This window comes from Sinohyriopsis cumingii, chromosome 8 (genome assembly GCF_028554795.1).
Source record: "Sinohyriopsis cumingii isolate HCF-2022 chromosome 8, ASM2855479v2, whole genome shotgun sequence".
Taxonomy (NCBI): Eukaryota; Metazoa; Mollusca; class Bivalvia; order Unionida; family Unionidae; genus Sinohyriopsis; species Sinohyriopsis cumingii.
In genome coordinates this window covers 30,967,053-30,981,108 of record NC_142968.1, presented here as the reverse complement: position 1 = coordinate 30,981,108, position 14,056 = coordinate 30,967,053, and the positions used below count along the sequence as shown (strand labels likewise).

Here is a 14,056-nt window from a genome sequence, read left to right as displayed (position 1 = left end):
TGTTTGGCAAAATAGTATAGATCAGCCCGATAAAAACAGGGAACTGGACATTGATTTAAAACATGAATTTTAAAACCACTGCTGCTAGTGTACTTGGTGACTGCCTGGAATGAGAGAGGACGGGGATGCAGACCCCCACCGGAAGACAAAGATGGAGGATGTCGCTCTGACGGGGGCATTGGCGGGGCCTTTGGGGCTCCTCTGCTTCTGTTGCTTGCTTGGGAGTTATTGCACTAATAGCGGTTAATCGCACAAATTAAGATGTACACAAACGTGTACAACTAACGAGTCGCACGTGGCCCACATGACTATAATCCAAGAATGATGATGATGGTAAATTGGGATCCCCAGAAAACTGGTTAATTTTCAAATGGCAATATAAATAAATTGTGCATCAATGCTTTGTACTAATGCAGACTCAAAATATGGAGCCTGTCTTTAAAAATAAAAAAAACTGCATCACCCCTACCACTTAGATGCATCAGGTCCAAAATCCAGTTATACTATATCTAGCATATCATATCGATACGTCATCTAGCCCATGTAAATCTGAGTGACATCAGTAACCATTTCTGGGCAAACTTTAAGAAATAAATAAGGACTGTGTCAGATTTTAAGCAGATTGTTATTTCTTTAGCTATGTAATTAATTTAAATCTGTAGAAGAAAGCAAACTGTGAATATACAGTGGAGTTGCATTTTGCTTGGTAAGATGGAGAAGGGGGATAGGGTTATGTGAGGTTGTCTATAACTGCGTCTGTAAACGAATGTCAGACACCAGTCTGTAAATTTTCTGAACCTCATGTATGTATGTATGGATGGATGGATGGATGAACGTATGCATGCATGCACGGATGGAATAGGTTGTTACATGAAGTTAGGCAGGGACTGACTATGCATTCATGTAAAAGACCAATGAACAGATAGAAGCATATACCAGAATTAGTAAAATAAAAATTTCCAGAAGATAGTCTGCAGCAAACAGAAATAGAACCACATGGTTTTGCTTTTAAACTTTTTCAGCATCCAGAAAAAATCAAAACTAATGTATACATTTTCAGTCTTCTTTTCTTACAATACTACATAGGTGGCTTTATACAGAGAACTGAGGGAACCAATGTGACAAAAATGCCACTTTATTTTCAATAAAAGATTGTGATAGATAATCTTTAGTTCTCAGATACTTTTCTTTAAACAAAGTGATGCAATTACTTTTAACACACTCAAACAAGCTGATGTTAACACAACATTCCCAACACAGGTGGACTCAATAGCTTTTTAATGGTGCAAAGAAATGACTAACAAGGGGAATATAAATGAACTTTTAATATAGGCTAAAATATATATATACCTATGATATTTTGCTTACAATAAACATGTGAAGTTTTAAAAATCAAATTATATGTCTTATATTTAACAAATACAAGGTACCTGAAAAACAAAACAGTAAGAGAAACACGAAAACAAAGCGAGAAAAAGATCAAACAGAAATGAGTTTAAAGGTAGAAAAATCTAATTTAAGAAACATATAATAGAAGTGATTATCACATGCACATATACATTTGTAAATTGATTTGATCTTATAATCAGTGTAACTTTGGGATCTGTCTTTTGTGTGAAATAATAGGCATTCTTCACTTCGATTTCAATTCCTGTTGCCTGTACCAGTCTCAATTAATTTCATTTTAACTTTAAAGCTCCTACACAACACCGTTTCTAAATTCCACAGAAATACTCTTAAGTTAGAAATCTTGCAATATAGTTCTTAGAGTAACAAAATATATGTTCAGAATATATTATTTCTATTGTTTGTTCTGTACTGTTTAATGCTAATCAGAACCTCTTACAAATCAAGAACATTTACATGACATATATGTCATAACCCCTTATGGCTGTTCCGTTAAAACATACCTGGGACCCACTTTTAATGTGGGGTACACACCCATAGATGCAAGTTAGAATTTTCTTATCATTTTAATATCAAATCTGAAATCAAAGTTCCCTGGCATATATTTTATACAAAAGCTACCTTGTCTGGGTACAATGTGTATTGAAATGGAATAGCCCTTATTAAAAATCTGTCAATAATTTCCATAATTCCATATTCAAGTATTCATTATTAAAAACTGCTTGTGAAAACTGTTGTTTATAGAGTTTCTAAAGATTTCCATTAAAAGTTTTCATGCAGCACAATTTGACAATACGGTAAAGGAGACAGCTTGTTTGTTTGTAGATTGCTCGAGCAGCCTCCTTTAGGCAACCAAGATTGACCACCTACAGAAAGTTTAATTCCACTGACTGACAATGTCTTTTTAGGTCTTAGCTGTATATAATGGGAAACCCTTTCAAATACGTACTTGCCAGAATCACAAGCTTTTGTCATCATGTTTATGTTCAACCAATATCTGACAGAGCATTCTTTTCAAAGTTGGATTCAACTACATATCTTAAATAGAACAAATACATTAGTGTTGGCCAATCTACATCGGGTAAATATTTTTAGCTTACGGGCTGTATATCCTTTAACAATTATAAACACAGTCATGTCAAACAAAGTGGATATACAGTGAAACCTTATACAACCCAACCTCTGGGGACCAAACATTTTGCTTTTGAAATAAAGTGTCAAGAAACATTTAAGGAATGAGATACTTTCATAACTTTGCTTTATAGAAATAAAAATGATAATCATAATGTTTAAATACTCAATTCATAATGTTCCTATGCCAAAGTATTCTCCATTTTTCGACAATGTTGAGTTTACCATAGATCTGTATTCTATGATCAGGCTTGTTTTATTATGTAAGGACAGCATGGTCCTATGTTGCTTAACTGTTAGTTCTCTGTGTGTGTGTGATTTGGATTTATAATGTCGCTTTAACAATTTTCTAATCATATCACTACGATGTATGCAGTGTGGCAGTTTATAGCAATGTCTAACATTGGGACATCATGCCACAGACATGCAGCATGATGTTCCACCCAGTCACATTATCCTGACACCAGGCCGACCAGTCCTAACACTAACCTCTTAATGCTGAGCGCCTAGCAAGGCCGCTGTTAGTACCACTTTTGTAAGTCTTTGGTATGACTTGGCCAGGGTTCAAACCCATGACTTCCCACATCCGAGGCAGACGTTCTAACCAGTAGGCCACCAGACATGTGAGTAAAGACAAATATGTCATGGCTACTTAAATACCTGTACCTATTAGTATGCATCCTTGAAAACCAACGAATGTGACATTTACAATACTGTTGCAGCCTCAAATGGAAAACCATCAAAGCATTAAGCCTGTTTAATAATGCCCATGTATTTAACTTTTTTTATGAAAAGAATGTTACATGGATGATTTGTACAAATGAATTTCATTAGTTACAATAAGCAAATAAATATAATATTTCTTGAATGGCTTATCCATATGCATTTAGTTATCAGTAAGTTACCTTTAAAGCTGTGCCTTTTTATGGTGTACAGACTTTCAATTAGCCTATTATTAGTCAGCCCTAATCTGTGTTGTCGTGTCGAGTATTGTTTGTAACTTGCTGTGAATTTGGGACATATTTTCACGAACAAGCCTACTACAGTATTTACTCACTGTAAACAAAAGGGTCCAGCATAAGTCATTAATTTTGTATCTAAAACACATTTCCTTGTTTGAAATGAGTTTTGGCTTTATGATTTTGTTTTTCTATTTAAGTGTAAACTTGAAATTTGGGACCAACATGTCTTTAATGGAATAAAATATAATGATAGTAAAGAAGAAAAAATGTAGAATTCAAACTCAATTGGATTCTGGTATAGAGATGGTTGAGGTGTTTTATTGCACAATGAAGACCTGATGTGTACTATAATGCCTATTCACACACTATCCATTTGTTTTACTCTGTTTACAGCCCACAATGCATATGTAAATACAGATTTTGCTGATTTTTCTATACTTCCACAAAGCTTTAGGTTTTTCTTTTCCTTACATTTTCTTTACTTACTCTAATTTAAATGACCCTATCTGACAGGAATAATCAATATTGAAAGGTGAATTTTATTTTACATATTAGAAACAGTTATTAGGAAGACTTTACCACTCTTTTTATCTCCAGCCTATTATCAATCATTACACATAGATAATGCTCATTAAACAGGACAAAACTGTGAATTTAAACAAACTATTGTTCTCCATTAAACTTTTCTGATGTGTACATATAGTCTGGCCATAGTTTCTCAGTACAGGTAAAACATCCATAAGTGTATGTCATTTTATTTTAACATTTCAAAGGCTTTAAGAACCATACATGAAGTTCAGAAATATTGCTTCTTAATGATAGTTATTACTAATTTCAAAATATGGCATCTAGACAATAGAAGTGTGTGTGTGTGTGTGTGTAAGATTTGGATTTTTAACGAACATTAACAACTTTTTAGTCATATCACTATGATGTCTGCAGTGTGGCAGTTAATAGTGATGTCTAGCACTGGGGCATCATGCTGCAGACATGTAGCATGATGTCCCACCAGTCACATTATCCTGGCACCAGGCCATTCATCCTAACACTAACCTCTCAATGCTGGGCACCAAACAAGGCAGCTGTTAGTACCATTTTTAGAAGTCTTTGGTATGACTCGGCCAGGGTTCGAACCCACATCCTCCTGTATCCGAAGCAGACCCTCTAAACACTAGGCCATCAGAGCAGTCAGACAATCAAAGGGTTTAACATGAAAGCATGCCCACCTCAAATGCATCTTCCTCAAAAAGAAACAAAAATATATTACATTTCAATTGATATCAGCCAATGATTTTTATTAATCTTTCATGGTCCTGACAAAACAGGTAATTCATTAAGTTTAATATAGGTATCACATACAAGTGGTACAAATATATGTACTGGTCCCATTCATGCCTGTGTCATGATTAGAATGGATAATTAAGCATTATTTTCCCTACTTGTAAGTCAAGAAAATATAAAAGTAAAGAACTATGTGGTAGGTTAAACAAAAAAATAAACAAGAACCCGGAACTGCTTTGTCTACCTGTAAGATAAATATTAATATTTTTCTAAATCCAGTAATGACTGTTTTATGATAGGTTGCAAGGCGATTCATTATATCAATGAATGGCATTGAAAGCTTGAAGGAGTCTCCAGGTCTGAAACCTTAAAATCAAAGTGATTTTCATGAAATAACCTATGCAAATTCAAACAGTCATAACTTTAAACTGTTTAGTCTAATCATAAAAGTTTCAGTACCTTGTTAAAATTTATAAATTTCCATACCAAATTTAATTTCACCAAGGGAAAAGAAAACTTTAAGTAAACATAGCTGCCAACCTTCCAGGCTCACAATTAGTGAAAGTAGGGATAAAACGTCGTGAATTTAGACAAGAATTCGTGAAAAATACCATGACAATAACTCCATCCACTGTGACCGTCAATACTACACTATATAAAGTTCGCAATATAAAACTAAAACACTACATATATGCAGAAATATTTATTTATCAAGACATGATACTGTGACAGACTTAAACTTCCTCAACTGCTTGATCGTAACTTTGTTTTCTAAACAGTTCAGACTGCTTGCCGGCTAAGGTCTTATTTTTCCTCACAAGAGAAAATACACTTCGCTTGCACTGTTGCTGTGAGGAATGCACAGGAGCTGCAGCACTTTTGGTCCTTCCACAGGAAAATTTGGAATCGATTTTCAAGTCTGGCAACATTTGTCAGAACAAATGTTTAGCATGGTCTCCAGCTGATAAAGGTAGATTGTGTTCGACAAGAAAACTCACAAATAATGCTTCAGTGTTGGTAGCCTGCATTTCCTCCGCCAATTGTTTAAAATATTCCGGAGCTGAAATCTGCGAATTCTTAATTTTCCCAACTTCTATGTGTTTTATGCAACCGACGTGCTTCCTCACATCGTCTTTGCAATGTCGCACTGAGTGCAAAAAGCATGATGAATATCGATGTTTAATGGCAGAATGCACGGCCAATTTTTTATTTATTCCAAATTAAACTTCACTTTTTGAGTAATAGAGTTCTTTTTTCTTAGTGGTGAAGACGTTTTCAAAATCGTACATGCGATGCTGAACCGTAACTCAAATCAGTGTTATTGACGCTTGCGCGGAGCAAAATTCCGGTTAGGCCCTGGTTTCTCTCAAAAGCATTTGTAAAACTACTCTTATACATACAGATTAAAATAGGCTAAAATGCTTGCTACCGGGCCAACTGTACTAATCGGCTGTAGATCTACTAATATCGCGTCTAGCGCTTAACGGGAAATCGGTTATTTTATTAAAAATTTAAAATAATTTAGGATTGGAGAATTCGTGAATTTTTGGCTTGCGGCGTGAATCCGTGAATCGCTGAAAAAGTCGTGAAATTCACACCAAATTCGTGAGGGTTGGCAGCTATGAGTAAAATGCTTCAAGTAGGCAGAGGCATCTTTGCTCTGCAGATAGGACAGGTGTAAGAATGTGTTGGAAAAAATATCACTAAAGCAATGAGTCATTTAACTTTACTTTGTATTCTCTGCTATTTTATCACCTTTAAGGGAAACAAGTGCATTTTTATTTTCATGTTGTGATAAGTAATGACAAATAATATAATCAATCTTATCTGACAACTGGGAGTGTATGAAAAATAACTAAAAAATATCAAACATTCCAAATGGGTCTGAAGTCAAAACAATGAAGAAAAAAAACTATGAGTTCATCACAGTAGAAGATGAGGCCTATACCATACTGACAAAGATTGTACAAATTTTTTATCAAAATACATGTAATGGCAAAATAATTAACAAAGTAACTACAGACATTTCTTTAAGCTTGCAGTCACAATTTCCTCTGCCATCATAGGTATTATAATAAAAGCAATATAGCAGAAAGATTGCATTATTAGAATTCGTAATTTGAAAGAGAAAAATAGAGCAAACATTGCAGAAAAAAGTTGCTTATAGAACTTATGGAAATATACATTATCCATGCAATAAAATGCAAGCAAATGTCTTTGACTGATTAAGGAATCTCAACGAATATTTAAAAAGGCAGACAGAGAGACAGCTATAGAACACATACACAAATTCTGGTCTAAGTTTCCAGACAGTAATCAACAAATTTAATTTTAAGTATGAAAAACAAATGAGACAACAATAGTAAGGACATAGACCATGTCATTAAAAAAATATCAATCAATAATGAAGATAAGAAACAGCTATAGCATTTTAACATGCCCATGTTGATACATTAAGTGTATTCCATAAAACTTTGCAATGATTACAAATATAAACGTAAATTACAGAGAGCATGGCACATAGCTCTTATTACAATGTACACCAATATTCTACTTGAAAATATAGAATTCTTTACCCAGAGGTTTGCATAAATAATGAAATCTGAACAGATCTAAACACTCAGAAAAATTCAAAGAGCTTGAATCAAATGAATTAGACTGATTCTGAATTCTTCTCTAACAAGTCAATATTGTACACCTGGTCACAAACCAGTAAAATATTTTGGAATAAATGAATAAGTATTTATATGTACAAAAATAAATATTAATTGAAAACAGATGCATATTCTGTGCAACCTAGATTAGTTTCTTTATGCAGTCTGTAACAAAAGAAATCACTATGGGGTCACAAGATGGCAGCCAGCAAATGTATGGTCACCCCAGACATGTAAGAAGTCAGTCAGTTTGCATGTGATTATTAAATGTTATTAAAGTGAGCACTTGATCCATCATGATTCATATCCCACCTTCAATTTCCTAAAGTATTTATATGACACAATTACAGTCTTGCTGATCATTAGGTAATTCCCTCATACCCTTCCAATATCAAAATGGGAAGCTACTGGTAGCTCTCTCACATGCCCACATTGGCCAAGCATGACACTCAAACCCACATGAATAGAGGTGAGATGGCAGCAATAAGTAAAGGTCTGCACTTTAGACCACTCAGCCACCCAGAATTCCATATTAATGTGTAATGTTTGGCATATAAGCAGAAAAGAAAAGGACAAAAAGTCTATACTCTCAGAACATGACATTTTAAGGATTCAGAGAATTCTGTCACTGCAGTTTTATCGCCTTTAATTTGATCATAGCCATTACTGCACTAAGACTTTTGCATAGCACACACAATTTAAATAAGTTTATGTTAAATGCCGGAGAGTTCATGTCACACTCCTGTTGTTCATCAGAGCATTTGGCTGCTCCTTCTCTTAAAAATAGCAAACATTTATTTTTGCTCTCCCCCGACAACTAGATTTCTCACAAATTACAAAAGGTCAGATACACAAAGCAAAGAAGGTTTTGAATTTCGTATGGTACGGAGTTATACAAATTTCAGTGAGAATGTAATTCTGCAATATAAGAAATTTTGGAGCTTTGGTAAAATTCGTAATGGATCTGCTGCTGATTATGGACTTAAAGTAGATGTTCTTTTTGTTTAGCAGAAATCCACAAAGGCCTGCTGTAGACCGTTGTAAAGTATCTACAGCATGACCAGCAATTGATACAAACAGCCTGTGAAAACGCTTCTGAAAACAATATAAATGAGACCCTACTAATATTATCCTTTTGAAATATTGAAAGTGATGATTGGAATACAAATTAAACAGGAACTGAAAACAAACATTACATTTAGACTGAAGGCAAAATCTCTTCATTCTAACTGGTGAACACATGTAATACAAAATGTGGAGCACACTTCCTTCATTTATTACTGTCAAAATGTGAAAAAGATTTGGCAACAACTAAAAGATCCTATCTCCCTGTTTATGTATCTCCAGTCATAATGGCTAAGAATTCCTCCTCATTAACTGAAAAATAAAAACAAAATACAAAAATAATAAATAAACTATGCAATTAGTTACATTATTTAATTAATCAGCTAAACATAGTTGAACAACTTTTCATTTGTTGTTGTAATAATCAATGTGTTTGTATGTCACAAATCTGAATGACATCATTAAATTCTAAAAATATAGTTAAAGCAAGGACGAGGAAATTGATAGAGACTTCAGCATACAAACGGATGGCTAAACTGAATCCTACAAAAAATGTTAAATTCTTCTAACAGTGGTATAACACATGTCAAACCTATACTTGGAACTAGCCTCTTCAGTTAATAACAACCTCATTAAAGGACCAAGTGATAATCCTGTACATATGGCCCTCAACAACTTGATATATACGACCTCATTATAGGACCCAGTGATAATCCTGTATGTACGGCCCTCAATAAATTGATATATACGACCTCATTATAGGACCCAGTGATAATCCTGTACATATGGCCCTCAACAACTTGATATATACAACCTCATTATAGGACCCAGTGATAATCCTGTACATATGGCCCTCAACAACTTGATATATATGACCTCATTATAGGACCCAGTGATAATCCTGTACATATGGCCCTCAACAACTTGATATATACGACCTCATTATAGGACCCAGTGATAATCCTGTACATATGGCCCTCAATAAATTGATATATACGACCTCATTATAGGACCCATGATAATCCTGTTCATAATACTGCCCTCAAACTAAAGGTCCAAAGAAGCAATGTTTGTGGCATCAACCAAGTATGAGATAAATAATATAAACCAGGAAAGCTCTGTTTATTCTACTTCTGCAAATTTTTGGTACTGGTCACAAGTCATGTGAATTCAAACAATTACCAAACTGCAGCATCACAAAATTAAATGCAAAAATTTCTTTAAAAACAGAAAATCTATGAAAATTTAGTAATATTAAGATTAATTCATATTCCATATACATCATGCAACCCAAATATATCTCACTCACATGCAGTCAGAGTAAGTCAGGATTGGCAACTTGTATAAAAATTTTACAATGAAACCTGTCTATATGACATGCAAAGGCACAACATTCTGTTTTATGTAGAGAGATATTCTCGAATTGCAAAGTAAACATGTCAGTGAAATTACGAAAAGAGATTAATTATTGATGACTTTAATAAGCAGATGGTATTTAATACTTAGAAGTATCATGCTTAAAGTTTGTTTCACTGTATTCTGATAAATTTTCTGAATATATCAGTAAAACAAGCAACTGTACAATATAGCTCATAACAGTCTAGTCTTCTTATTATATTGATAACCAGTATCAGTGTCAGTGACTTGCAATATATGTTAAAACTTTGGAAACCTGAACATCAGTCACTCTAAAGAAAAAAGTCTTTGTTTGTGACTGATGATTTTTTGTTTTTGTTTTATACAAAACTGATTTACTTGACATACTAAAGTTAATAGAAACCTGACCGTTTAAGTTTCTTGACTGCTGTTTCTAATTTATATATTTAATAACAGTCTGGATCCTGCGTCAAATGAATCCTAACGAAATAAAAACAATGTATTTTGCCATCAATATGGTCGATGACAATTTGTACCACTACAATATGAGCATGTGGGGATTCAACAGTTTGTGAGAATTTAGATCAAAGTTAGAGAATACATCAATATGAAAGCATCCATAAACTTTATTAATCACCATATGCTTTGCTAGTTGACTTATACAAATATTAACTGTATCGTATCTTTGCTAAGGATCATAATATCACAGCTGAACATAGCAACAGATGATGTCCAATACTAATGCTGACTTGTTGAAAAATGCAAATGGTGAGACTGTCAATGTTTTCAATAGAATATCAATACTATGATAATCTTTAAAAAATGGTGACTAATTACTAAAAGACTTGTACTTTAGAATTAAGCATTACTCAATAAGCTGCTCAGTCTGAAAGTATGAGAACCTCAAATTAAATATTTGGTCCAAGAAAGTTCCAAGTATTTGCGGCTGTATTGTATTTTTTCCAGCAAAGGAGTCAAATTAAGGCAATTATGATTGATCAGTTTATAGAGACCAAACTTATCTAAACAAGAAGCAAAAAACTGATTTAATGCTTACTCTCTCCATCGCCATCTCTATCAAACTCATCAATCATGGCTCTAAGTTCCTCATCTGTCATGTTCTCACCAAGTTCCCTGGAAAGACAAAGAAAACCACATAAGACGGTTAAAGATAAAAACCGACTCTAAGTCATACTAGTGCCCCATATGGAAGCCACAGCTTACTCTGGTTCCCATCAAGATAAAAACCAACTAAGATTACACAACTCTGTTTGGATGGAATGGCAGAATAGCAGAGGGTAAGCATGGGCAGTTTTCTTGTTCAATCCGACTCTACCGTGGCTACCGTGGCTATACAAGATCTTCACCATACTAAGGTCATGTTAAAAGAAAGTTTTTGCTTTAATGCAAAAATTAGGTTTATTCAAATTATTTTTCACCTTTTATTTTTTAAGTTGTAAACTGCATTTAATAATTTGCTCAAAGAGCCATAGAAATAGTATGAAAATTAAAGGAAAACTATGACAACTTAATTACCATTACACAAAGCACTTTATAAAATAAGGTTTATAATGGAAAGAAATCAAAGTTCCCATTTGACGCAGAACAGTAAAATTCCTGCATGTGCATAATTATGCTAAAAGATACATGTATATGTAATCAATCAACTTGAACATGTAATCAATCAACATGAGCAAGTAATCAATCAACATGAATGGACTTTGTGGCTAGACAATTTTTCTGATATAAACTCTGTCAGGGACAGGGTGAGATGATATCCAAGATATTTAAAAAATGGTATTATTTTCCATATTTTGCTCATTTGTCTGTTATCTAACTCTAGCTAGGCTACTAATAAATACCACCTGCAATGCTGATACTGAATATTTTGCCCAAGTAAATGTATGAAATTGACACCTGACATGGTTGGACTTATGGCATCAGGATTTCTCTCATCTGTTTAATGTGCTGACTCATAGAAAGAATACAAATAAAAAGTAAGAGTGCCATAAAACTCATTCAACAAAATCTATTACAGAACTTCACCAGATTCAGTGAATGTCCACTAGGCTTGATGAATACCCACCATCCATAGTGGACACTTAATCCTTTTCCCTTGTAGGGACGGAGTGGCAGAGTGGCTTAAAGTGCTCACCGTTACAGATCACTGCCATCTCACCTCTGTCTGCGTGGGTTCGAGTCTCGGGCTCAGCCAATGTGGGTATGTGAGAAAGCTTGTCAGTAGCTTCTTGTGGGTTGGTGGTTCTTTCCAGGGTTTTCCTAGGTTCTTTCATTTATACTGGCTGCCATGTATAGCCTATCCTGTGCTGAAAAATGGCATTAAAACCTATAACAATAACCTCTGACCTTGTGACCAAGTCCCACATACTAGGAGGGCAATACAAAATCTGTGATGTACTGTATCAGCTGTTTTTAATGCTTCCACTGACAACATTTTCAGTTAATCCATGTTTATAATTAAGGAAATAAAAGTGGGTTTTACAGCCAGATGATAGACTACTCAATCACCAGCTGTTGAGTACAGGTAAAAAAAAATGCTCCTTAGTTTACTTTCCAGTGAGAATTTAATTTTTCTTTGGCTTTAAATAAACCTGATTCATGTCCAAAACACTATTTAAAATTTTAAAAAATTTGAAGGTCCAGTTATTTAGGTGAATTAAGGTATGTTAAATTTAACAGCAAATAACCTTCCACACTATGAATTTTGAACAACTTTATGGCTTCCTAATACCTATATTGCCATTTGATATAACTTTCCTTTCATTTCTTATTCTTTTCACTGTAATAATTTTCGTACATAAAGCACAGCATTATAAAATCTGAATGGCACAGGATTATGTTACTACATCTTTATATTGAATTAAACTATGGAACACCAACATGCCTCATTAGCCTGAGGAAAGTCTCTGGTTAAGATATCACATTCCTCGAACACTTGTTACATGAAGAAACCTCATTTTTGGAGGATAATGTATCCTTTTTAAAAAAATTTACCTTGCTACTCTTCTGAGGTTACGTAAACTAATTTTTCCTGAGCTGTCATCATCAAAAAGCTTAAAAGCTTTGAGAATTTCTTCTTGAGGGTCTCTCTCCAGCATCATGTCTGTCACTGCAATAAAGAGAATGCTATAAACCAGAACATTTTGATGGATATTCAAGACAAAAAAAATACAGTCACTTTAATAAGATTCTACTTATAAGACTTTCTTTGAAGAGCATGTAGGCCATAGCATTATCTACCTGTAAGTTTGACTGAACATGGTATTCCACATATCATGAACCTTGGTTAAAAAGACAAACCACCACTGAAAACCTTGTTTCTTGAAATTAGAACACCATGTCCAATTAAAGAAAGAATTAAGCTGAACTGTCATTGTGACTGGTAAAAAAAATCAAGTGCCCAGTCAGTGTTTGGAGGAGATTGTATATTGCCAGTGATTTTCAAATCAAAGAGAGAACTAACTTCATTTTGATGTGAACAATGTCACTGTCTCAAAGCATACTGTGCACTTTTAACAAGAAAATGATAAAATAGCAATTTATACCATGCATTTCGACCATATGATTTCTCTTCAGCACTTTAGAAACCACATAATGCAATTACTTTTAACTGATAGGATTACCAAGATCACATCACTGTAAGTATGTATATTAAATAGTTAATCAGCTGCAACTACAACAAGCAACTTAGTATTTATACTTTTCAAATTTCACCAAAAACTGAGTCCAAAAGATTCATATTCTAGCTAATCTCTCTAAACATGTAGTTGTGAAGTTATGATTATTCCAGTTAACATCAGCAACCATTGTAGTTTGAATTGATGAACAATATATGAAGACACCTGTACATGTGTTTGCATGTACATGATATAGGGGTTATTTCAAAGTACATGTACTTTAGATATGTTTTATACTGCCATTTTCAAGTTTAAGAAATTAAAGCAATTAAATTTCAAGCTCTAATGAGTATCTGTACTTGTCTGTAATTACAATACTGTAATCTAAGTACTCCTACCTTTTCAAATTAATTACATGTGCAATATAGAGTTTCTGTTGCACTGTTTTTTAGACCTATGGTCAAAATATATTGCATGACATCTGTCTATACAAGTATAAACACTTTCAAGTAAGCATACACTGCATTTAAATATACTGTAC

At 33.9% G+C, this 14,056-nt stretch overlaps 1 protein-coding gene across 1 annotated transcript in view; it reads right to left on the bottom strand.

Moving 5' to 3' along the window:
• Positions 1-1,310: 1,310 nt before the first annotated feature.
• LOC149793229 (centrin-3) overlaps positions 1,311-14,056 on the bottom strand; it is a 28,933-nt gene continuing 16,187 nt past the window's right edge. The window contains exons 4-6 of the mRNA XM_089967197.1: positions 12,893-13,007; positions 10,935-11,011; positions 1,311-8,812 (exon numbers count right to left, since the gene is read on the bottom strand). Coding sequence (XP_089823323.1) covers positions 8,769-8,812; positions 10,935-11,011; positions 12,893-13,007 — 236 coding nt within the window. The 3' untranslated portion in view covers positions 1,311-8,768. The remainder of the gene's footprint in view (positions 8,813-10,934; positions 11,012-12,892; positions 13,008-14,056) is intronic.